General features: G+C 46.5%; 1 protein-coding gene across 6 annotated transcripts in view; it reads left to right on the forward strand.

Annotated features, from left to right (window-relative positions):
* Positions 1–25,633, forward strand: part of LOC144933004 (thrombospondin type-1 domain-containing protein 7A-like) — a 576,967-nt gene that overhangs the window by 525,746 nt on the left and 25,588 nt on the right. For all 6 annotated transcript variants that reach the window (XM_078857465.1, XM_078857438.1, XM_078857456.1 and 3 more), the window contains 3 exons: positions 16,653–16,770; positions 17,834–17,979; positions 23,398–23,590. In XM_078857465.1, the coding sequence (XP_078713591.1) occupies positions 16,653–16,770; positions 17,834–17,979; positions 23,398–23,590 (457 nt within the window). The remainder of the gene's footprint in view (positions 1–16,652; positions 16,771–17,833; positions 17,980–23,397; positions 23,591–25,633) is intronic.

The following is a 25,633-nucleotide window of genomic DNA, read 5'->3' on the forward strand; positions in this document are numbered from 1 at the left end:
TTATCAGCCGCAAGAGACGCCGTCCGCAGTTTGCCATATTAAGGCCGCTTATTATTCCGCTGATGCAATTAAAGCGTGATGGATTGGTGGGCTGAAATTATATCTGGTAAAGCCATTAGCGTGAGCGATGAGGGGTGCGGTTCGGCATCTGTGGTGTGCGAGTGGGCACGGAAATGTGAAATGTAGATGGATTCTGGGGACCAGGGGTTGGGATGTAATACAGCGGGGGGGGGGGGGGTTGGAGATGGTTAAGTGGGTGGGTGGTAGTGTGGTGAGGAGGAGGGTTTGCAGGTGTTCTTCTTGCACAAGTAGAGGAATGAACTGTGGAGCCATGGTGGCCCAAGCGTTAGGTTCAATGTGCTGCCTTGAACTACCACTGCCAGCTTGCCTTTGTGCCCCAATATGGTAGGTACTTTACCTCCCACCGTTTTCTACTCCTCGTGACCTCTAGTATACCTGCAAACATAGCGCTCAAGTGTGAAAAAATACAAACTTGTTCCTATGCATCATCTTTTCCCTCCCGAGTGTGGTCGTAAACGTTCATGGGAATTCACCAGGGTTCCTTAACTAGAACCCCAGGTTGAGGAGAAATGAACGAGCCTGAGTTGTCTGGGGATTCCATACCCATTGTGTGCAATGTGCATAATTGAGTGATTGATCGCTTTATGTGAGCTTCATAATGAATCTCTTTCTCACACTTTACTTAAGCTCTCTAGGGGAAATGTGAACTGGCCCACTTTTGCTTTGACTGTAAATTACATTATTTGTCATATACTACGATGTGGATATTGATTTTCAAATCATTACATTAACCGTTGAGTAAAGTAAGTGGAAGTAGTAGTAGGTTTTTACCCTTTAAACTTGTACAAAACTGACACCTTTATACAAGGCATCATGTTTGCAATAACCGCAACACAAGCAGTCAAACTGCAAATAAAAAGAAACAACTCTGATAATGGTAATGATATGCATTGTCCTTGAAGTTGATTGGTCCACACCCGAGACAGCTTTCCTTAGAGCCTAGTCTCCATTGATGTTGGACCAGACGACGCCAAAAGTACGCGTGGCGTCATCTGGTCCAACACCAATGGAGACTAGGCTCTAAGGAAAGCTGTCTCGGGTGTGGACCAATCAACTTTAAGGACAGTGCATATCATTACCATTATCAGAGTTGTTTCTTTTTGTTTGCATTTTGACTGCTTGTGTTGCGGTTATTGCAAACATGATGCCTTGTATAAAGGTGTCAGTTTTGTACCAGTTTAAAGGGTAAAAACCTACTACTATATTTTGCCACTGGTAAAGGAGGTCTCATAGTGTAAAGTAATTGGACTTTGGCAGAGCAAGTAGCTAGATAGAATGATGGCTGGTGGTCAAGACTAACGACAGAGTGACAGACAAAAGGAGGGAACGCACTTAAGTGGATGTTTTGATTTCATGCAACAAGGATATCAGCATGGATGGCAGAGCTAGAATAATTGTTTCTTTGTGTGACTGTGATGGATGGTGACGCTTCGGGGAGCTCTATATCCAGCTTTGGATAGATCGTGGTTGACGATGATGATGGACAAGATTGGTGAGTCACAAACTATTTATCCCCAAAACAGTTATATAATCATTCAGGGGAAATATTTAGGCTTGAAAATAACCACGCAGATGTAACAGGGGTTTTGTATGATCAGACCATACAGGTCATTAATGCAAAGGTGTAAAAATATAAACAAAGATGTTAAAGTTAACACAACTGTTGGGCCTTAAATGTGTACAAAGTAGACAGCGCCTCAGATTAGTGTCTTTTTTTTATAACCCCGCTCCCATTGCAGCATTGCGTTCCCCCAAGGCAGAGTCCTGGGCCATTGATCAATCTCCAGCTAAATGAGGAAAGTGCCCCCCCTCCCTAATGAGCAGCCAACACTACATCCTGTAGCAACTTGAGTTTGCCTTAGAAATCACCATATAAGTTGATACCAACTTGGCCAGATCTGCTTAGCTTTTCACATATGGAGATGTGAGGTACTGTTACCATTAACACAGTATTGCTGCAGATTGCACCATTACATTTACAATTAGGAAGTTTACTGTACTGTCGTTGTACTGTGAAACATTCACAATGCCTCATTTACATTGTCACTCTTTAACTTTGTCTGGAATTTTAGAAAGCATCTGCTATATTACTATTATTACCAAACTCAATTGGTCTTGCTTATCCCAGGCCCAGTGGCCAGTTGCATAAAATACCGAATGTAGTTTGAACCCTGAGCTTAAAATATGAAGGTGCAGCCCTGCAATTTCCTGCTCGTTCCACTTCAGACAGACGGGCCCCTCTATAGGGCATTTTGACCTACTTTTCCACACTTGCCAGACATCTTGAAAGAGCTGGGAATACCTAAACTGTACCTCACCACCTGCAACCTGCCCTTCAACTAACTGTGGTGTACTACTAGTTGGACAGGTAGCGTGATTTAAGAAACTTGAACCATAGTTTCAACTTCTGTGCTGGGAGTTTGAATCGAACTGGCGATCTCTGGATTGCTAGTTAGTGTGCAAACCATTACATCATGGCAGCTTGTATGGCATTATATGATAAACTAAGGTGACATTCTACTTTAAATGTTTTTCATGGAAACACAACTGCAATTTTCCACACGAAACAGTTCAATAATACACATTTCGTACATTGGTATGGTGGCAAAAATGATAGGTTGAGATGTGATCCAAGTGAGACAACTGGAGTTTTCATACCACAGCTGTAATACACAATGAATTGTTAATGTTTTTTTTAAAAGTTGTTATATGCGGCATTGTGAAGTTAATGGAACACAAATGTGTGGATAGATGAAATTCAATAAATGTTTACATTTCCCATGTGTGTGTTGCTATTGCCTGGACAAGATAAGGTTTGGAAATAGTATCCTGTTATTGCAATACTCCTAGGCACGATCTCACTGTGACAGTATCGTATCAGTACCATCCCTTTGGAGAGCAGTCAAATATGGATTTTGTTTGTTGTACATTTGTGAATTTCTATATTTACAATCACAGGCTGTTACGATGTTCTTTCAGAATGCACACTTGTCAATACACCTTGTAATCAAGGTGGTGTAGGCTGTTTGAAAGAAATCTAGTTAATGGAATTCTGTAAATGAATTAAGGAAATCATCATTATCACCAACCTTGGTCAATCGACTGCTGATGTTATAATCCATCTGGTATTTATACACAAGCTGATTTAATCGCTCCACTTACTCAGTAGATGTCGTCTTGGACACATTCTGTTCCTTGGCTGCCGCGATATAATTATAAACTCATAGTAGATATGAATGTTTTAACTGTAGATGTGTTCCACAATAAAACATGATTATCTTTATAACCTTCCCTAAAACTTGAATGAAATTTTTTTTCAATTCAGCTTGTTCTTCCAAATAAATAAATGCAGTATACTGGAAATTTTATAAAATGTATCCCTATATAGCATCGTATTATTTCAAATACTCTCCTTGTCCATAGCAACATTATGTGCTATTAAATTAGACCAATCCTGCACAGCCCACACACATGCAATTACATGATACATATATCCACTTATGCAGGCTCACAGAAACAACAACAGCCACCATTCGCCACTAAGTGGCCTGTGCCAGGCCAGGTGCACTTTGAGGCCACGTAAAGTGTCCAAGGCTCACAGACAGGAGGTCACGGGACAGACTCAGGTGCCATGGGATGACTGACTGAGATGACTGGCAGATGAACCAGCTGTGCCCCCTAATGTGCCAACTTGCTGTACTTTATCCACCTGGTGCTCCACTCGCTGTTGTGAGCGTCATTCCTCTGCCCTCCATTATTATTGGAGGGTGACTGCATCCAACTGCCCAGTAGCATCCTCCACGAGCCTCCACCAAAGAAACACAAACCAACAAATACTAAGATCCCCCGTATAGCATTAACAGGCTGTAGGGGCAAGTGCTGTTAGCAAGCACCTATAAAGGACGGCACAGCACACGAGGGGGTGAGTGGCCAACACCAAGCCCGACCGCCTTTCTTTCCCCAGTGGCGATCTTTACACATTGCACCAGGTACTAATGTGAGGCTGAGTCGACCTAGGGGAGGGCCCAGGACCGGTTCAGATGATCGTCACTGGTGTTTGCCATGAGCAGGAATCGAACCCGAGTCGCGAGGTTGGTAGCACAGCGCGCTAACCGCTACACTTCCACTCCCCATAGAAACACGACCATACATAGATATATATTATAATCTGTGTAATAAAGGACTTCGTCACACACTGCTGGTCTCCGTTGCTCTTTATTTAGCTTCTTGCTCGCACCCCACTGGTCCTGACAGCGGACCAGCGTCTCCTCACGCGCTCTCTCGTCAGTCCTTCCGCTCCCCCACTCCGCACACCGCTGGCCGACGGTGTGCCGAAGCTCCTCCAACCACATGGCTGATGGCGCGGATCCCCTCCGGCCACCCAACGTGGTCCAGCTTCTTCACTCCAACAACTGACCCGGAGCCCTTCCGGGCTCCCACCTATATCCCCTTTACCACGTGATCCTGTCTCCTCCCCTTCCGGACCGTCAGATCCGGCCTTCCCATAGCGCCCTGCTGGCTCCACCCCCGTTCACCTCGCTTCCAATTGGACCCGAGGTGAACGGCGGGCCCTCCCATATGCCCCCATACTGAGCTCCGCCCCCCAATACCCCGGGCCGTATGATTGGGCCAGAGCCCAGCAGTGAACCCCGTTTACGCTCGCATTACATGACCCCCCCCCCCCCCGATGTGAAAGACCTGCCGTCCCGGCTGAAACAGGATGCGAGCGATGGCAACACATTCACGAATCACAACAGACGCAACGGAGAGCACAATAACGACGAACACAATCAACGAAAGGGAAGGGATCTGGAACGAGTGCGGGTCGCCGGCCCGTCCTTTACGAGAACCGGCTCCCTCGGAGATTGCAGTCCCGACAGGGTTTGAGGAGCGGCAGAAACGGAATTATCCGCCGCTGGTGGAGGCCCGTCCTTCGCAGCACCCCGCTTACCAGAGAGGCCCGTAACCGGGGCCCCTTGCAGCTGCAACCTCGGCGGGGTTGGAGGGGCAGCAGAAGCAGGTGCCCCCGTCGCCGTGGTAGGCCCACCCGGTGCAAAAATCCCTTTGTCCGGTAGGATCACCGTCGGCCCGTCTACAGGAGGCACGACAGGCGCGCTTGCAGGTTGAACAGGCAAGGGCAGTGGCACGTCGGACGCGACAGACACCGGCAAGGCAACGTTAGGAGATGACGCATCGACACGCGGGCAACGTAGGGTTTCAATCGGGATGTGTGAACGTACCAACGGCACGACCCGACTCGAACGCGTGCGGACTGTGGGCTAGGGACCTCAATGAGCACCACCGGCCCTTGCCAGGGTTTGTCCAACTTAGGGGAGGTCCCCACCGGCACCTGTGGGTAGTGGAGCCAGGCCATGTCCGTTCGGCGCATGGCTTCTGCCACGCGCCGAACGGACTCGCGAATATAATCGGGGAGGGGTTTAACAGGACCCTTCGCCCGCGTGTCAAGTTGGACCTTCACAGGCGGCACATTCTCGCGACCGTACATCAAAAAGAAAGGTGAATACCCCGTCGACGCATGTGGTGCCATCCGGTAAGCGGAGAGCACTCCCGGGATATGCAAATCCCAATCGGCCTGCTTCTCGCTAACCGTATGGCAGAGCATGGCCGACAGGGTCCGGTTCAACCGTTCAACCATCCCATCAGTTTGTGGTAGGGAAAGGTCCGAACTTTCTTAGTTCCCAGTGCGTCGCACACATCCCGCAATAGGTTTGAAGAAATATTTCGTCCTTGGTCCGTAAGCAGCCTTTCCGGCGCCCCCTTGTCCATCACGTACCCAAACAGGAATGCCTCCGTGATAGACGCCACCGACTGGTCGGGCAAAGGCCAAGCCATTGGCCATCGCGAAAGATATTCGACCCTGACCAACAAAAATTTGTTCCCCCGAGCGGACGGGGGAAAGGGCCCCAGAATGTCCAACGCCACCAATTAGTTAACCTGCGTCACTTTAATTGACTGCACTGGGGGAACATACGGTTGTTTGGGCGGCTTCCTACGGACACAGTCGGAGCACGCCCGAATGTGCCCGACGACGTCAGTCGTCATGCCGTGCCAAAAATAATCACGTTGCAACGTCAACAAGGTTTTCTGCACTCTGAGATGTAACAACTTCTCAGCGTGCAGAATCCGAATCAACTGGTATCACAACGACGATGGCACAACAAGGCGCCAGCGACCCAGCAAGTCCTCTCTCCACATCAACAACCTGTCACGGAGAGTTGCTCCCGGCATCCCATCAGATGACGGACACCCCTTCGACTTTTCAGTCTGACTCCGCAAGGCCCCAAGCGAGTCATCGAGCAATTGTTCACGAACCCACACGGAACGCGGCAAATTCAAAACCCCGTCAGCCGGTTCCAGACACGTAGAAGCCGCGGGCTTTTCCACAGCGGACATGACAGGCCGCGGGGGCTGTGGAACCCGCGTGCACCTATTCGTGCCAGAGGCACACGCGCAGGTAGACCCCTGCGGCAGTCGGGAGAGCGCGTCCGCATTAGAGTGACGCGAGCCCTTACGGTATTGAACATCAAACGAGAACTCCTGCAAAGTTTCCAGCCATCGTGCCAGCTGGCCAGATGGCTGGTCAACTTTCAGGGAGTATTGCAAAGCCGAATGGTCCGTGTGCACAATGAATTTCCGGCCATACAAATACGGCCGGTATTGGCGGACAAAATGCACAATAGCTAACAATTCCCGTCGGGTGACGCAATAGCGGGTCTCCGCCGAAGAGAGAACGCGGCTCCCGTAAGCCACAACGCGCTCGACGCCACCTTTACACTACGATAGGATGGCGCCAATACCCTTGTCACTAGCGTCGGTATCCAAAATGAAAGGCAAAGCGAAATCAGGGTAATCCAGCGTCGGCGCTGATGCCAAGCGATCACGTAGGCCGCGAAACGCCGCCTCCTCCGCCGGCCCCCATTTGAACCTCTGGTTCTTCGCCATCAAATGTCATAAAAACCTCCCCGAATTTCACACAAGAGGAAAAAGGGGGGGGGGGGTGCAAGTGGGGGTTAGGATAACACCCACCCTTAAAAAAAAAAACCCTAATGATACAACAACAGGCGCCCCGAGGAATATATAATTATATTCTTGATGGCTAACAAAAATATAGAATTGTCAACCAGAAAGCAAACAAGGCGGGTTTTGAACCATATTAGTTAAACGAAGTTACCAACTTAACCATGAAGATTAAGCAAACATTATCTATCCTCGCTCCAATTGGAAAGCAGACTACAGTCTGCACCAGGGTCGCGATTCATCATTTGTTGATTAAATACGGACATTATTTACCCTTAATAATGTCTACGCGGCCGGGCCGAAGCATCAAAGAATAATTATGGCAGTCAGGGTCGCTCCTAAGCAAAAAAACAAATTCCCTAGCCCCGAGATATCAGATAAAATAATAACAGGCTAAGTCAAATAATAAGTACGAAATTAAAGTGGATCTCCTAGAGAGTTAAGGGCAGAGAAGTCTATCATAATTAACCAACATACAACACTCCAGGGGAAGTGAGCAGCTCACAGCTGTCTTTGTCTTCCCGAGAGAAACGGCCACAGAGCAGGCACAAAGCCAGGAAATGGCCCTCATAAAAGTTCGTGGCGAGCGGGCGACTGCTCGAGAAAGGAAATCAACAGATGCCTCTCAGTATGCTCCAACGATGGAGCACAGCCGTCTTTGTCTCCCCGCAGCACGGACAGCAAGATTTGCGCACACGAGCAAATAACATCTCCCCATAAAGAAACCAAACCACGATGGAAATACCGTGAACACGGCTACTTACAATCAAATCACAATAATACTAAGCAGCAAAAGTGAGCATCATTTTAACTTCCAGACCAGGCATACGGCTTGGAGCCGTATGAGACAAAGGATAAACGCCAAGAGCGAGGGAAGGGATTATAGAGCTCGCTTAACGTGTAGGCTTTCGCGACCAATATTATTCATAATCAAAACCCAAAACGTGGATTATGATTTAGCAACCTCGGTGCGAACGCGAATCGTCAGTCTGGTTTGGTTTGATGACTCATGTGTGGCGACGTTTCGCGAGGAAACCCCCACCCCTCCTTCCAGAATTATTGCGGGCAGTTGTGTCTTTGAAGAACCTTTCCTCCAATAAGTCGCACAAACAGACCCACACACGACACACACGGACGGACACGCACACGACACACCCAGCGGACGCAGATGTGTCCACACACACAAACAAACAAAAAAAGTTATATTGTTCCGGCCTTTGAACAACTCGGAAAAAGCCGAGTGGATTTTCCCGATATAAGCCGAGGCAAAATCCATTCAGAGTATCCCACCGGGGCTCAGGCCTCCATCTCTCCGGGGCTCTGGCCCCCCATCTCATCTCGTCGCCACCGGGGCTCAGGCCCCCATCTCATCTCGTCGCCGACAACGAAGGAGCTCTTCCGTCATCCAGAATGACGATGTTCGCGGGGTAGCGACGTGCATTGACAAGCTGAGGTCTGCACCACCTAAGAAGAATCGCTACACTGAGCCGCCGAGCTGCGAGTGAAGCTGATGGAGATTCCAGCTATCATTTTCATGAGAGAACCTAAAACAACGAAGCCCCTGAAGTGAGGGCGGGAGAGACATCAGCGAGTGCCTGTATGAAGGTGGCAGCTGCACGAACAAAGGAAAGCACGGAGAAGAGAGAGTGACGAGTGACAACAAGCAATCAACCTGTAGAAAGGGCGGAGATCGCCAAGCGTCGACCAAGCAAGCAAAGCAGAGAGCACGAAGCAGTGGAGAAAGCCTGATCGAACGGCCGTGAGGAAGAGGACAGCGCCAGCGCATGCGCCGTGTGTTCAATACGCACACACAGATCAACCAGCACCAATGAGAACCGACTCGTCATCCAGCAGTGGAGAGAGAGAGTCAGAGCCTTCCGTACGAGCGCCGCCGTGCCGTCAGAGCTGCAGAGAACGCGACCGCGTCGTCAGCTACAGAGAACGGCACCGCGCCGTCAGAGTCACACAGTACGGGTGCCTGCGCCAAGCGCCGCCAAGCACTGCCAAGCACCACCCAGCGGGCAAGCCTCTCCGCTAACCGCAGCGGGCCGAAGCCGCTCATCTCCCAGCGGAGGAAGTCGCAGCTGCAACCCGCACGGGCGAGAGGAGTATCTCCGAGTCGGTCGTATCACTTCCCCCACTCACAACCTCAAGGAAGCACACACACACATCTACTTCCCGCAGGGCATGCAAGAATTTATCCAAGGGACAATCGACCTCTCTCACAATGGGACCAACCCTAGACAATCATCAGAAGACTAATTATACAGTTCGAACACCAGCTGGCCGTGAGGAATCGTGGCCCTTTGAGTAATTAAGAACCCGTCGGTTATAAGAGTGGGAAGTTTTTCTTGCCTTTTTATTTTCGTTTCTCTTATCGCATAAACGACCAATAGATTCATCGATGCTAACTAAAACTCTCGAAATCCTCATTGCGAATCGACACGTTTACAGAGAGAGAATATCGTGTCAAACCTGTTTCTTTGTCATAGAGTCTCGCCGAAGAATTAATTAAGGCAGAGCCAGATACGCGCTCACACAAACACACGCCCTCAACCACCATTGTCTCAAACATTTCGCTAACAAATATAATCTTGCCGACGAATCGATTGACGTATGCTTCGCATTCGGGGTACAATAAGTGCTTTTATTGCCCGTCATATGAATATCATTGCATGCCTGTTTTAAAACTCCGCCAGTCGCCGGTTGTGCTCGATACATGGGATAACTAATGAGATGTCTGGTGGAAAGTCGAGATTACGATTGTTAGAAGAATGTTAGCCTTCAGTTTCGTTCATTGCATAATCCCGCCAATGAATCTATGGACGTATGCTTTTGCCTTTGCATGTTAGAGTGTCATGTGTTAGTTTAGAATAAAAATTATTAACACAGAAGTATCTCGAGTGTTTCTTTCCAAGTCCATGCAAAACTGTCTTATTCATAAGAACTGTATCCTGCGATGAGAAATGAATTTGGAGACCTAACATAACATGAACACACTAAGATAATCAGTAAATGTTTAATCAATGATAATCGTTTTATCCCGATTGATACAACTCTGGATAACGAAGCTAAGCCTAATTATCATAACTGCACACATTACCATAATCGCAAGTATTTGCATACATTAATACGATTATCTCCGTGATTATCATAATTTATGCATATAATTACACACCTTTTTTAAAATTTTATAAATTTTTATTATTTTTATCAAAATTTCATAATCCGACAAATACAACATCCCACCGTGTCCGGAGTCGGCCAGTCCCGAACGCACGCCGTTTTGTCCGGGTCCGTGGCCACACCATCAGGGCTGACAATGTGACCCAAATAGCGCACGGAGTGTTGCAAAAGGTGACACTTCTTGGGCTTAAATTTCAAATTGGCGGAACGCACCCTCGCAAAAACAGCATCCAATCTCTGAAGATGCTCATCAAACGTGCGGCTGAAAACAATGACGTCGTCCAAATATATCAGGCACGTGTCCCACTGCAGGCCGGTCAACACGAGTTGCATCAACCTCTGGAACGTAGCAGGGGCGGCGTTCAAACCCATGGGGAGACAATTAAACTGAAACAGGCCCTGCGGCGTACGGAAAGCCGTCTTTACCCTCGACGATTCGTCCAGGGGGAGCTGCCAGAACTCCGAAGAGAGGTCGAGAGTCGAAAAAAATTTCGCCCCAGACAAGGCATCGAGGGAATCATCCATACGCGGCAGGTGGTAAGCGTCTGCAACCGACACTTTGTTTAACCTCCGAAAATCAACACAAAATTGCAGGCTACCATCCTTCTTCTTCACCAGGGCCACCGGAGCACCCCTGGGCTGTTGGACGGAGAGATAATGTCGGCGGCCAGCATATCATCTACTTCCGCCGCGGACGTGATCCCTCTCCGCTGGGCTCAATCGATGCGGATCCATACGAATGGGACTAGCATCCCCGGTATCAATGTGATGGGAGAGCAGCGAGGTGCGTCCCAGATCGAAATCATCTTTGCTAAAGACGTCGGAATATTTGGATAGCAGCGCGCGAAGCGCAGACCGCTGGTACGTAGTCAGGGACGCGTTTTCCTGACACAACCCGGCGATTCATCGTTCGTCCTGCGACATAGAAGCCGAAACCCCCGCTACGAGACTCTGGCGATCCGCATCATCATGGGCCGTGAAAGCGGTCGTGGCATGGGCCAAGACCGTACCGGCCGGCACCACAACATTGTCCGCGCCTCTGTTTAACACTTGCAAAAACAGAGGCTGACCCGGCCGAACAATCGTCCAGGCTGCGACCAGCGCCAGGCCGCCCGTAACAGCATTGGACGGCGACAACAACACACCCGCCGCCCCCTCAACCCCAGGCACGGGTTTCCGATAGCACAGCGGAATGAGCATCTGCGAGCCCGGCGGAATGTCGACCGAAACGTCGGACAGCGCCTGCACCGAGAGGTCCGGGGTGGACCGGCCCCACAGCGTCGGCAAAAAGAAAATCTTACAGTCCCCCGGTAACTCAATGCAACCCTGATCGACCCTTATCTGAATCGGCATCTTTGCCAGGAAATCGGTCCCCAATAAGCAAGGCACAGCGAGGGACCTGGAGATCAACACCGTCCCCGAAGCCGACACATCCCCAACGGAAATGCGTGCTTCCACCTGACCCACGATGCCCATACTCCCCCCGTTAGCGGCAACACAGGCATCGAAAACCGGACGTACCCGCGACGGCGGACTGGATAGGAGATGGAAAATAACGTCTGAAATGATAGTGGCGGATGCGCCCGAATCAACTAAAATGCGCACGTCAATCCCCTGTATAGAGCCCGGCACGGTCGAAGACCCAGTGGTGGCCGCAACGACTCTGCGAGCCAGTTTCCGCCACTGCGTCATCGTCCGACGCGGATCACTTTAGAGTCCCCCCGTTAGAACAGGCACCCGGAACGCACTCCGACAATGATGAATGAGATGACAGGCCTTGCGGGGTGTCTGATGCGTACCAACTTGCCTGACATGGGTCACCGTCCGACGTCGATGGCGCGTCCTTGGTCGGGGACTCCGGGCGAAGAGGTAGACGAGGGCGACTCCGGCAGTCACGCGCGAAATGTCCGAGACGTCCGCAGCGATAACACGCCATATCGGCCCGTCCCCCGGCATCCCGGCGATCCGCCGACGAGGGCCCCGAGCGCGACACCGCTCCCCCCCGTGGAACCCACTGGGCCGCTGCCGCAGTGAGATCACCAGGCCCCGCATCGTCCAGGACGAAGATGGCCTTCGACGGTGTCCAACCAACGGCCTTCCTCGGGAGGTCAGCTGCTCGTGGCCGCACACGGGCAGTGGAATGCCCAGGTCCTTGGAAAGTTCCAACATCTTCCCCAGTATCATGGGCTCCAACAAGTCGGGCTCGGTCACGGGATACGCGGCCATGGCCAGCACAATCACAGTGCCACGGAAGGCCACAGGTGATTCCTCCGGTGCCCGTTGTCTTTGGACAAATCTATGGTGTGCATCGTCTGGAGGCTCGTATGCTTCCGCCATCTCGTCGAAAGCCCCTTTCAGCGTCGCCTTCTTCGCAGCCGTGATGGAGCGTAAAAATTTTAAGGACTCTGTATCTGTCCACTTGGCGGAGCGAACAGCCGATTCAAAGCGCCAAGCGAATGCGCTCCAATCCCCTCCGACGGTAAATTCTTTAATAGTCAGACGGTGGCTGCGAGTCCCCCCGCTGCTGTCACCCGAAGCGGGCACCCCACGTGACGGTGAAAAGATGGTAGCTTCCCGCCAGTCAGTCGTGGCCACGCCCAAGATGGCGGCGTCCAGCCGCGTGTCGGGGAAGGCGGGAAGCCTCGCAGAGGCCGCAATGGCAGATGTCTCGGCCCCACCCGAAGTTTCCCCCCGGAGAGGCCCAACGCGTGGTTGTCCCGGCATCGTCGCTGGCGCGACCAGGGTGACCAAGTCCAGCAAAACGGCCCGTAACGAATCAATTTGCTCCGTTACGAGCCGCCAGCCGTCCTCGGCGCCCGAAGACGCAGACGGCCCGGCTCCCACGACGACATCTTGTACACCTGTCGTGTCGCTCACCGCCGTCCCGCCCGCGCCCTCCGTGTTTCGGACCGCCACCGCTGGAGGAAGGTCCTCGTCGTCCTCTGAAGAAGGCGTAGGTTGATTTTTCTTCTTGAGATGTTTTGACATCTCGAAGCACTTCTAACCCCAATGTAATAAAGGACTTCGTCACACACTGCTGGTCTCCGTTGCTCTTTATTTAGCTTCTTGCTCACACCCCGCTGGTCCTGACAGCGGACCAGCATCTCCTCACGCGCGCCCCGCACGCGCTCCCTCGTCAGTCCTTCCGCTCCCCCACTCCGCACAACGCTGGCCGACGGTGTGCCGAAGCTCCTCCAGCCACGTGGCTGATGGCGCGGATCCCCTCCAGCCACCCAACGTGGTCCAGCTTCTTCACTCCAACAACTGACCCGGAGCCCTTCCGGGCTTCCACCTATATCCCCTTTACCACGTGATCCTGTCTCCTTCCCTTCCGGACCGTCAGATCCGGCCTTCCCATAGCGCCCTGCTGGCTCCACCCCCGTTCACCTCGCTTCCGATTGGACCCGAGGTGAATGGCGGGCCCTCCCATATACCCCCATACTGGGCTCCGCCCCCCAATACCCCAGGCCGTATGATTGGGCCAGAGCCCAGCAGCGAACCCCGTTTACGCTCGCATTACATCTGTATACTGTATACACAACACATACACATGTACACACAGTCATACAAATACCTACACATTCATAAAAATTCATATACAAATACACCTACACACAGATGCGCAACAGCTGAATTTGGTGAGCACTTTTAAAGGCCTGCATGGCACATGTGTTATGGGAGTGGTGGGGCCAGAAACATGCACAAGCTAGGCAGGACAAACTGTTCAAAGAAAGGATCAGAATCAGAATCTTTACTTAGACTGGAGGAATGCGATGAGCGATAAAGCTCTTTTTCGCAGATGTCCAGTAGTGGGTGGGTCAGTAAATTACAATACGAAACACGACAGAAGTGCAATTAAAATGTGCAAGGCCAGTTGTACAGCATTGCAGGGATCAATGCAGCTCATCATCACAACCATCTTCATCCCAATCAACTCCTTAGTGGGCATTAAATGTGCATTTTATTGGATTTACTCTGGATTGACTAGCTCTCACCAAAGTAATGTGTGATTTCCACAACTGGCTCAAAATCACCTTCACAAACGAGCACAATGAGCTCTTTTGCAGGACAGTTATCTTCCTATCAGACCTGTTCCGCAAAGTGCACATGCAATTACAAACTCACACGTGTTCAAACGTGTGTATATGAGATCGATTGGATCCCAATTGGCATACATTTTCACCATGGGCACGGATTGTACTTTGATGGCATGACATTTGTGGTGGAATTCCCTCATCCCACGCTAAGTTTCTTCACCCATTTCTCAAACCAGAAGAGCATAACAGCTCAAAGGACAACAGCTAAAATTATCCTGGCACTGATACATTCCATCACAGCAAAATCCCCAAGTAGATGAATGGCACCCTAGATGTCCTGACAGTGAATGGGCATTGCAGGGAGTGAAAAGGTTAGGGCAGAAATCCCTCCAATCCGCTAACTACCCACACTTGGCTCAGTGACCCATTGCAGGACAAGCCTACAGCTCACCAACGTAAGCCATGAGTTGCAGTGATCACCAACTTCCGTTTCCTAAACAACATCCAAAGCAGGTAACTGCTCATATGCCCACGGGGTTCAGAAATTGAGAGCCGAGGATTCACGCCATGAGAACTGATATATTGTCAGAGGGCTCGGTTTTACATTTGTCCGAATCAGTTTATATATTCATTTATCCATTCTGTGAGACATTTGCATCCAGCCCAGATTTTTGCAGCATGCAGTTATGCACAAGTGTGTTCTTTGTCACCATAATTTTCAAGCGCCTCTAATTAGGGCTGTTTTTTTTCACTTGTTACATGTAATTGTAATTATGAATGCACCTGCGGCATACCAGCTTTCTCCAGCACACAATGAAGGCATCGGTGAGCTTGTACCTACAGAGGAGTTTTTGGGTCGAGTGTGTGCACATATGTACATTAAAACTATTAAAATTTGCATGTATGCGTATTTCCCATATATAAAAAATGTAGTAATATATGAATTATTATTTATATATGATCTAAAAAAATCACCATGCCAGTGACACTTATAATCTGCCTAAAACCTTCTGATTCATGGTTGAAATACAATCTCTACATGGATGCAAAGGTTGACTGACTATTCCTGTATGTAATTAGCAATTAAGTCAAAGTGCAGGAGTGCTTTGTCACATTGGTTCAAAGACTTTGCTGAAATCCTACTGACGCTTGTTTTATTTATGACTATCTATATCACCAGCATCATTCGATATCTTAACCTGTTCTGGACCACACGTAATTTGACTCACCATAAAATTATTACCTGTCGCAATATCCCAACATCAGTGCTGAGAAACAAAATATTTGTTGTGCTTGTGCTGGCCACACCACCTCCTTCTGTGCCGTGCTGGCCTTTATAAGTAATTGTTATTTGTAATCTACATAATCGGGGTTGTTTGTCACTGTGCCAATCGTATGTGTGTGCATGTGTTAGGTTGTCTCAGTAAGCTGTGGAATAATGCCACAGGAACCAACAATTTAACCTCTTAATTGGATAGTACTTTGCAGTGGAACTTGAAATTGTTGAGCAAAGTTTATTTGTATAAATTAACAATGACATTTTAATACAGGTTGTTTTTGGTAGTGGATTTAGATAAACTTTTGTTATTATAATAAGTAAAACAAAATTATACCCAGGGATACTGAGATCAACCACTTTTGGCCAGTTATATGTTTTAACAGCTTATCAATTAAAATATCACACATACATTAGAGAAAAAGAGTAATTTTGCTGAATGTATCATTATATTCCTTTATATAAAACACAAAAATCAGAAGCGGGGAAGTTAGCAAGCATCATTACCATTCTAGCACTCTGATACAAATTCTGCAAGTGGTATCTGTACCTGGCATTAACAATCTTCCAAGTCAAAAGCTTACCATGGGCCAACAATGCATCTTCAACATGAAGCAGTGATGAAGCAAATGTTACCGAAAAAAACAAAAAGTATAAATGTTGCCAATTTCTACCCGTTACTGTCCAGCTCTTTCTCAAAGCTGGCCACAAGAGTTACTTGCCGATAGCACTTAATTTGACATTCAACGAGACCAACAATGATAAAAAAAATATTCAAACAATAAGATGATAAACCCTTGATACCTTTCACAAGTGGACATATTTTGGAGCTCCTAGGAGCGACCAAGAAAATGACTGGGGGCCCAAATCCATCAATCTGTTTTCCCTATGATTAGTGCTGCCACTAAGTCTTCACTGAAGGGTGGGGCCATTTCTGGACTAATCTTTCCCCCCCCCCACTTTACCACGGGTGCTGTGACGCTGAGGTGACATAACCATTCTCTTCTCCATTCTGATTCGCTTTCTATGGGCAGATTGGTCTGGAGACACCTCGTCCTCTGAGTGAGCCCTGCTCCGTGGAGTGCCCTCTGGACTGCCGCATCTCTAGCTGGACGTCGTGGTCATCCTGCTCACGCACGTGCGGCCTGACAGGTCGGCGACTATCTGCCTGTGTGTTTTTTTGGAATGGTGGCATAGTGGTTTTTGCACTGCGCTGTGAACCATGTGTAAATGTGTTCAATTCCTGGGTATGTAAACATATCTCTTATTCAAATGAATTATCATGCTTAGAATACATGCATCGAATCACACGTCTATTAAATTATTATTTGCTGATTTCTGCAAATATTCGAATGTTTACATTTGGGCTGAATGAGTGAACAAAACTGTAAGGTCACATCTCTACAAACATGAAGCGATATAAATGAGATTGTGAACACAAGACAAAATAATTTTTACTTTAATCGAATCCTGACCCCGACTTGTGGCAATTCAAAGAATCGCTGTGGCAGTGGCTATGATGCACAACTCCAGTAGCAATTTGTCTCCAGCACCTATCCAATATTTACTCAGAAAAAAGGTTCTGTACTTAGTGTGGTGTTTTACATTAGCAAAGGGGTGACAAAAGTGGCCAGTATTGTGTGCTGCGAGTACATTATTACCTGGAGAGATGTGTGGATCACAACAGGAGCCCATTAACAGAGGTAGACCTGACATTATATCAGGTTCAATAGAGTATTAGTGTCATTATCTACATGAATGTTTATTTTTTATATATATAGCAATGGGAACCATCGTATTTCAAAGAACCACTGGATATTTTTTTTCCATTGTGCTCATGGAAAGTGTACTTGTGCCCTTAAACAGTTATTCCCTGTTTTTGAGACGTAATTTAAATGTCAGTGGCTGCATTTCCAGCCAGACATTTAAAAATGCATGCAAATGTATACGTTTGTTCATGATTAAGGGTTCATAGTGAGCATGGGAAAGACACGCTCCCCAAAAGGGAGGGCAAACTAAACTTCATGCCTGCCCTCCTTGGACCTCATAGACTACTCGACAAAGGCAATATAAATGTGTTAACTTTTGCGTGTGCGGCCACAGGTGCTGGTATTTAGGGCAAGTGTACACTCTTACCCTGAAGCAGTTTGTGTGTGCGCGCACGTATTGGGCTGTATTGCGCATGACCGTGTGCGTGTGTCTGTGTGCTCCACAGGGATGATGAAGAGAAGTCGCAGGGTTCTCCGAGCTGCTCGGGGCTTTGGTCGGCCCTGTCCCTCCCAGCTGCAGCAAAGCAAACCGTGCACCCCCATGCCCTGCTACCGCCTGCAGCTAGGAGACTGGTCCTCATGCCAGTTGAACGTGAGCTTCGTCTTATCCGCGTGAACAACAAATGCCCTCAATAGAGTCGTGGGGCACATTCGAATGCTTGCACCCGCCCCTTCGACCCGACCTCACAGACACTCCCCAAGGGGTCACCAGCAGCTATTGCTATTTTCATGAGAGCTTCACGGTCCGCTTGGCGCGCCCCCAAATGTCTTTTGATTAAAAATAAATAATCATCGCAGCGCGAGTCGTTATGTTATGTTGAATAGTGCATTACAAAATAGTAGGGGACATTAATCTCGCCTGCCCAAGTGTGCCCTTGAATATGACACTATTTATTGACTCCTTTAACAGTCTAAACATCATTAAGCTTCGCTGTAGAGAATAAAAATAAAATATTACGTGGCAATACTGGACAGAATTATTCATGAAAAGTATTAAAATAAAATATTAAGTATTTTTAAGTTTTATGGATATTTTTTTCTTTACATGTGGCAATATTTCAAAATGTCACAAAGTTGGCAGTTTCCCCTGGACCTATTCATGCAATGTCACAGGTGATTAGGAACAGGAGGCTGCTGTCAGCAGAGCATTTTCGTACATGACTACTCACGTAATCAAACATTTAATAATACAATCAGAGCCCTCATACATGTACAAAGAGTATATGACACCACCAAACAACAAACGCAATTGAAATTATGAAAGTACTATCCATGATTTTTCGTACATGACTACTCACGTAATCAAACATTTAATAATACAATCAGAGCCCTCATACATGTACAAAGAGTATATGACATCACCAAACAACAAACGCAATTGAAATTATGAAAGTACTATCCATGATTTATGTTACAAATTCACATCCGTGGATACGTTGACTTTGTGCGTTTTGATTTAAAGCTTTCGTGACTGCAGGGATTCATCTTCTTGGTTCTTTCGGTAAAGTCACGTAGAATGGAAATAATAATATAATAATAAATAAAACATAATAAAATAATTCTCACGACGTTTCGGCCACAACGCAAGCAGCCGTCCTCAGGTGAAGAACAGGTATGTCGATAAGACAGAGTCTGAATGACACGTCCTAGGCTTGGAGCATCTATTTAAGCTGGGAGCAGTGTGGTGTGCAGTAGGGTGGGTAGAATAATACATAGTGTAATAGTACAATGTATAAGGTATAGGGTGGTGTATAGTAATACAGTATGTGGTTTAATGTTGGGTTTATCTGTGGCAGTATATAGTACGGGGTAGACCCGTGTGATGTGGGAGAATAACGTTTGGCTGGAGGCGTGTTATATTTTTTGCGACGTAGAATTGTGGTGTATTACTTACTGTTGGTAGCTCAGCTTATTGGAGAGTATTTTTAGTATACTGATGATACTATGTAGTTGGTTGCTGCAGCTACATTCTGTTAACATTCCTTCCCTTTGATAATTGTTTTTTTACCCTTCTATCTGGCAACAAAACTGACACCTTTTTACAAGGAGTCATGTTTGCATAGACCGCAATACCTGCAGTCATAATACAAACAAAAGAACATAACTCTGATAATGTGCACTGTCCTTGAAGTTGATTGGTCCACACCCGAGACAGCTTTCCTTAGAGCCTAGTCTCACAAAGGCGCCTTTTGGCGTCATCTGGTCCAACCCATGTGAGACTAGGCTCTAAGGAAAGCTGTCTCGGGTGTGGACCAATCAACTTCAAGGACAGTGCACATTATCAGAGTTATGTTCTTTTGTTTGTATTATGACTGCAGGTATTGCGGTCTATGCAAACATAACTCCTTGTAAAAAAGTGTCAGTTTTGTTGCCAGATAGAAGGGTAAAAAACCAATTATCATATTTTTACTGGCAAATGAGGTTGCCATAGTGTAGATGCTTGCCCCGAGCTCTCATACTCTGATGGTGCATTGTCTTTGAGTTGTGTGCCTTTTGGCGTCATCTGGTCCAACCCATGTGAGACTAGGCTCTAAGGAAAGCTGTCTCGGGTGTGGACCAATCAACTTCAAGGACAGTGCACATTATCAGAGTTATGTTCTTTTGTTTGTATTATGACTGCAGGTATTGCGGTCTATGCAAACATGACTCCTTGTAAAAAAGTGTCAGTTTTGTTGCCAGATAGAAGGGTAAAAAACCAATTATCATATTTTTACTGGCAAATGAGGTTGCCATAGTGTAGATGCTTGCCCCGAGCTCTCATACTCTGATGGTGCATTGTCTTTGAGTTGTGTGCCTTTTGGCGTCATCTGGTCCAACCCATGTGAGACTAGGCTCTAAGGAAAGCTGTCTCGGGTGTGGACCAATCAACTTCAAGGACAGTGCACATTATCAGAGTTATGTTCTTTTGTTTGTATTATGACTGCAGGTATTGCGGTCTATGCAAACATGACTCCTTGTAAAAAGGTGTCAGTTTTGTTGCCAGATAGAAGGGTAATAAAACAATTATCATATTTTTACTGGCAAATGAGGTTCCCATAATTCCTTCCCTTTATTAATGCTTCCCCCTATCCCCTCCCTTTGATGCTGCTGGTCCTGCATAATGCACGGGCAAAACATGACTTTAAACCCCCCGCCAAACCTCCTATGCATTTCACAAGTAGTACTAGTCGCATATCTGCATTTCCCCTTAAATATGCAAAAATTCCTCTTGATATGCAAATTCTTTTGTCAAGGCACTCTTCCTCCTCCCTCTCAGCTTAAATAGACGCTCCAAGCCTAGGACGTGTCATTCAGACTCTGTCTTATCGACAGACCTGTTCTTCACCTGAGGACGGCTGCTTGCGTTGTGGCCGAACCGTCGTGAGAATTATTTTATTATGTTTTTTTTATTTTATTTTATTATTTCCATTCTACGTGACTTTACCGAAAGAACCAAGAAGATTTGTGCGTTTTGTGAAAAGAAAATTTGTTGTAAAAGGAAGTAGCGCTATATCATTTTTTGTGTTTTAATCTCTTTGCAAGACAAAGGGCCTTTACTTGAGATGTTATAAAACTCATTAGTATCAAACCAATGTGTCATGTACCATTGTCAAGTAGACAGGCTTCATGTGTGAGATACAGACAGTTTACAGGTGGGTTTTTTTGTTGCCAGAAAAAAGGGTAAAAAACATATTCTTGGTCTGTGGTTTTACATTTTAATTGGGTTTGAATACAGTTGTAAGAAGTATTGTGGGATGAGGGTGGGAAGGAACACGAGATAGACTGATTAAGGGGGAATTAAAGGAGATGGGGGAAAATATCAGAAAGAAAAAACGGAACGTTGTGAGGGTGAGACAGTAGAATAGAGATAGAGAATGCACAAGAGAAAAATAGACCTAAGATGACACCTTATGGCCAGTAAGCATTCGCAATACACCAACATTTCATCTACATTGATCAGCCAACCAGTAGCATGGCCCCAGAGAGAATCAAGCCATGCGACTAATTGTCTTCAGTTTGACTAATTACCTCTCCTCGGTGACTTGCATGTTTGCCTCAATGCTCTGTTTCCATCACAACACTTCGCTGGTCTCATTTGAGTACCCTTTTTTAAGCCATTGCGAATATTTTCCATCCTCATATATTATGCCTCACGGTCTTGTTACCAAATATCTCTCTGCACTCTTGAGGTTTTTCTCAGCCCCTTTGGTTTTGCTCAATTGAAGGTTAACTGCAAAATGTCCTAGGACTTTCCCCAGAGTCAAGTCTACAAACGTATTTCATTAGTCCATAGAAGGTACGGAGTATACGAGTTTGAGTTTAATTAGTTTTATGATACAACTCTTTAAATCCTCAGTGGTAGGTTCATCTGGGTTTTCAAGCACTAAATTTAGACTTAAAACTTTCGTGACTGCAGGAATTGATATTCTTGGTTCTTTCGGTAAAGTCACGTAAATAGAAAACAAAAAATCTAAAATAAAAGTAAAAAACCCACGACGTTTCGATCGCAACACAAGCGGTCTTCGTGAGGCGGAGAGCACTACTTTTAATGTCTGTTTATCTGTGCACTTGTGAGACTATCAGGCTTGGTAGACATGATAAAACATTATAAACAGTAACACCCCAATTTTACGCCCTCCCACTTTACGTGCTTTCGCTATTATGTACTAAAATTATTGAATACCAATCCTGTTTTACGTACCGTTTACCTCACCATAACGTACTGGAGAGTTACGAACTTTCCCATTAAGGCCCAAATTTGTTACGTTCCACGGCGAATATCCAAGTGCCAGATGTTCTGAAGCACCCAACCATGAGCATCCCTGACTAGCTATAGTCTCTTTCATGTGTACTTTATGAATATTTTTTCCCCACATACAGTATTCATGGCGACTATTTTTGTACAAGTGTAAACAATTTTTATATGATAAACTAATATTAAGATGTATAGTACCATAGACATGGTTTATATATCTTAATTAATCAATAATATACACTTACTTTTCACACCGATGGTTGTATAATATAGATGCACAATGGGTTACTGAGCATCCTCTGTTTAGATACTGCACCACGTTACAACCCACCAACAATTTTTCGATTTAAGTACTTTCGATTTACATTTTGGATTTCAGGAACACATCTGGGCATAATCCAGGGTATGCCTGTACCAAGGGTAATGACCCAGGACTTGAATCTTGGTTATCAGACATGCTGGCTAAGTGCCCTGAAAAATGCATCAATGCTCAAGAGTTGCCCAGCCACCTCTTGTATAGTTCCTTTTGTTTTGTTTCTCCCAGAAAATATTTGTCATCCTTTCTGCATTCTCAGTTTCTGTCTCAGAGTACCCGGATTCAAGATTATTGTGTGCAGTGAATTATCCTGCAAGATGGCATGTCAACAAAATAAAATGTGGTATGATGCTAATAATCTCCCACTTTTGGAAAATAATATAATGTCTGTTGGATTACCACTACATAAGACTGGATAAATAAAATAAACATTAATGTAGCTTGCAGGTCCATGCCCATTAAACCATCACGCTGGCCTCCAAGCTCCCCTACACCCATGTAAGATGCCATGCCCAGTAATCAGCTCGGAAGCTTCTTTTCACTGCAGTGTCAACGCTATCTGCTGCTTAATTTCTGACACTGTCCGGCAGATGTCTTGCCACTGGTTCTGGCTTGAATGTTTATAACGTCAATAGCAGATCAAAGCTTTACCGCTGACAACAGTCTCAATTCTGCCACAAGCCTATTTTCCCACTCTTGTCTTCAACTATTGCCCCAATGTACCCCCTCCACTTCTCTTGTTCACTATATATTATCTTCTTGGTCTTGACCTTCCCACCTCATGAACCTCATCAATACCCTCTTACTCTAAACCTTTCTCTTGTGTTCTGTTGTGGTATATTATTGTGTGAACATGGTGATGTGCTCGTGGCCCATGAGGGCATGGGTTGCATGGCATTTTATGGTGTTATATTTTGAGTTTTGCCATCTTGTGCAAAGCAGTATGTGCTGTCTCTCAGGGAGGTGACTGCGGCGAGGGTGGAAGTGTGAGGGAGCTCACATGCCTGTCCCACAATGGCTCAGGAGACGATCCTGTCAAGAAGGTGGAGCAGAGTCTCTGTGAGGAGGTGCCTTGGCGAGAAGTGATGGGGGCACTGGGTGAGGAGGGGAGACAGCCCGAATTGAAAAAATCCTGCATCGTGTCCTGTCCAGGTAACACCTTTTCACTTTGAGAGTGTGTGTGTACGCATGTCTGTTTGCATGTATACACAGTGTCAAGAGCGGCAGTGAAGTGGTTAGCGCATTGTGCTAAAAAAACTGAAAGCCTGAGTTTGTTTCCTGCTCATCGCCAACATCCGTGGCAAATATCTGAACCGATCCTCAGCCTTCCCGAGGTCAACTTAAGAAGGCTGGTAAAATCAGTACCTCATCATGAACTACATCACATAGAGGTAAGTCATTCCTGTAGAGAGATTGGTCGATACCATAAGAACATTTAATAATAGCGCACTGGACATGCAATTCAGAGGTCGCTGGTTACATTTTATTTCCCAGCAAAGCAGGTGATACAATGGTGCAGGTTTCCTCAATCCCCTCACCTCTGTCCATACAGCAGTATAAATTGGCAAACCACAGCTGGTTATTCGGCAGTTTGCGTGTGGTGGAGAAATTGTGTGGGTACTCCCACATCTTCCAAGATATCTGGGCAGAGTGAAGGAGTAGGTTCCTTGAGTTCCCTCTTGTGAAAGACATTCTGCCAGGAGTGGCATGAGCAATTGTAGGACTGCACCTTTATCTGTTCTTTACCCAGAGAAAGTTTCGAATGAGTCAATAATATTTTTTAGGAGAGTCATGCTCGGGGGAAGTGTGACAAATTCCATATTTCGTATGGGTGTTTTTTACATGGGAGAAACCCACATTGCCTGCAGAAAACCACGTACAAGTCAACAACAAAAATAATCTTTAAATATAGTTGAGTAGACTAAAAAAAAAATTGCCCGAATTTCGTGACTTTTGAAGATTTGGATCACAAATCGATTGATGTTTTTTTCTTTACATTGTGGTGGATTTAGTGGCTCTAGTCGCTAGAAGGATCACGTGGTACACATGCAACATATGTGTACCTATATCTGTATGTACACAGATTGAACCATTTTTGTCATTCCACTGATTGATGAGGGACTGCCTATGCCATTCAGGTCGTGGGAGTTATATGACGATGATTCACAATGTTGGTCCCTGCGGGTTGATAAAGGCAGAGAGCATAAACGTTGATGCATAGCACAGCACAACAATGGATTTGTCTGCACTGTCCTCTGCTGATAATGCAGCCCTACAGCAACCTATGACACCAGTTATTACACGGGGTAGTCGCCCATCCAAGCACCATCCAGCCTCAACCCTGATTTGTGTCTGAAATGGAGCAAGATTGGACACATTGCAGTTGATTTGGTCAAAAGCACATGAAACAAAATTTTTTTTTTATTTATACATTATTTTTATGCATGTATCGTGAACATAAGAATCACTTTAATCGATGAATCTATGCATCACTACAAGCATAGCAGTCAAGTTGCCCTCATGCCATTTACATTGCAATTATCACAATATTGACCTATTCATCATCTAAATACGAGGACCATATCTGGATGCAGTAGAGGATAAGATATTCACATCAAATATAAGCATGTAACATACAGACAAGCTGAGCATATGTAACAATAAAACATAGCATGAATAAAGGATGAAAATGCTGTTATATTTAAATGAGACATCATATGAAATCTTATTCGAAAAGGAGTAGGTGTCCTACACACAATTTCTCAATCAGAAATGAACAGGCATAGGACCAAATTTCGATTTAAAGCTTTCGTAGCTGCAGGGATTCATAGTCTTGATTTAATTTTGGTGGTGCTGATGGTAAGGTCCCACCTCTTAGTAGCAGGCTCCAACTTCAGCAGCAGCACGTCCAACTCCTCCTCTGAGTGAGCAGCAATAGGCAGCCATCCCTTGACCGCACCCAGACATCAGCCTCCCATTGTATCTGTACCAGATGGAAATTCCTTTGGTACAGCTATTGAAGGCTTCACGAATTACGTGATGGAAATATATGTTAGAAAATGTGGGAGCCAGAGGACATCCCTGTCACGCACCCCAAGGTGTACAGGGAATGGCTCCGACTCCCGGCCACATAGTTTTACCCGGGCCCGCTCACCAGCATGTAGGTCCTTAATGATCGTGAGCAGTGTCAGGGAC

Source organism: Lampetra fluviatilis, chromosome 1, assembly GCF_964198595.1.
Source record: "Lampetra fluviatilis chromosome 1, kcLamFluv1.1, whole genome shotgun sequence".
Classification (NCBI taxonomy): Eukaryota; Metazoa; Chordata; class Hyperoartia; order Petromyzontiformes; family Petromyzontidae; genus Lampetra; species Lampetra fluviatilis.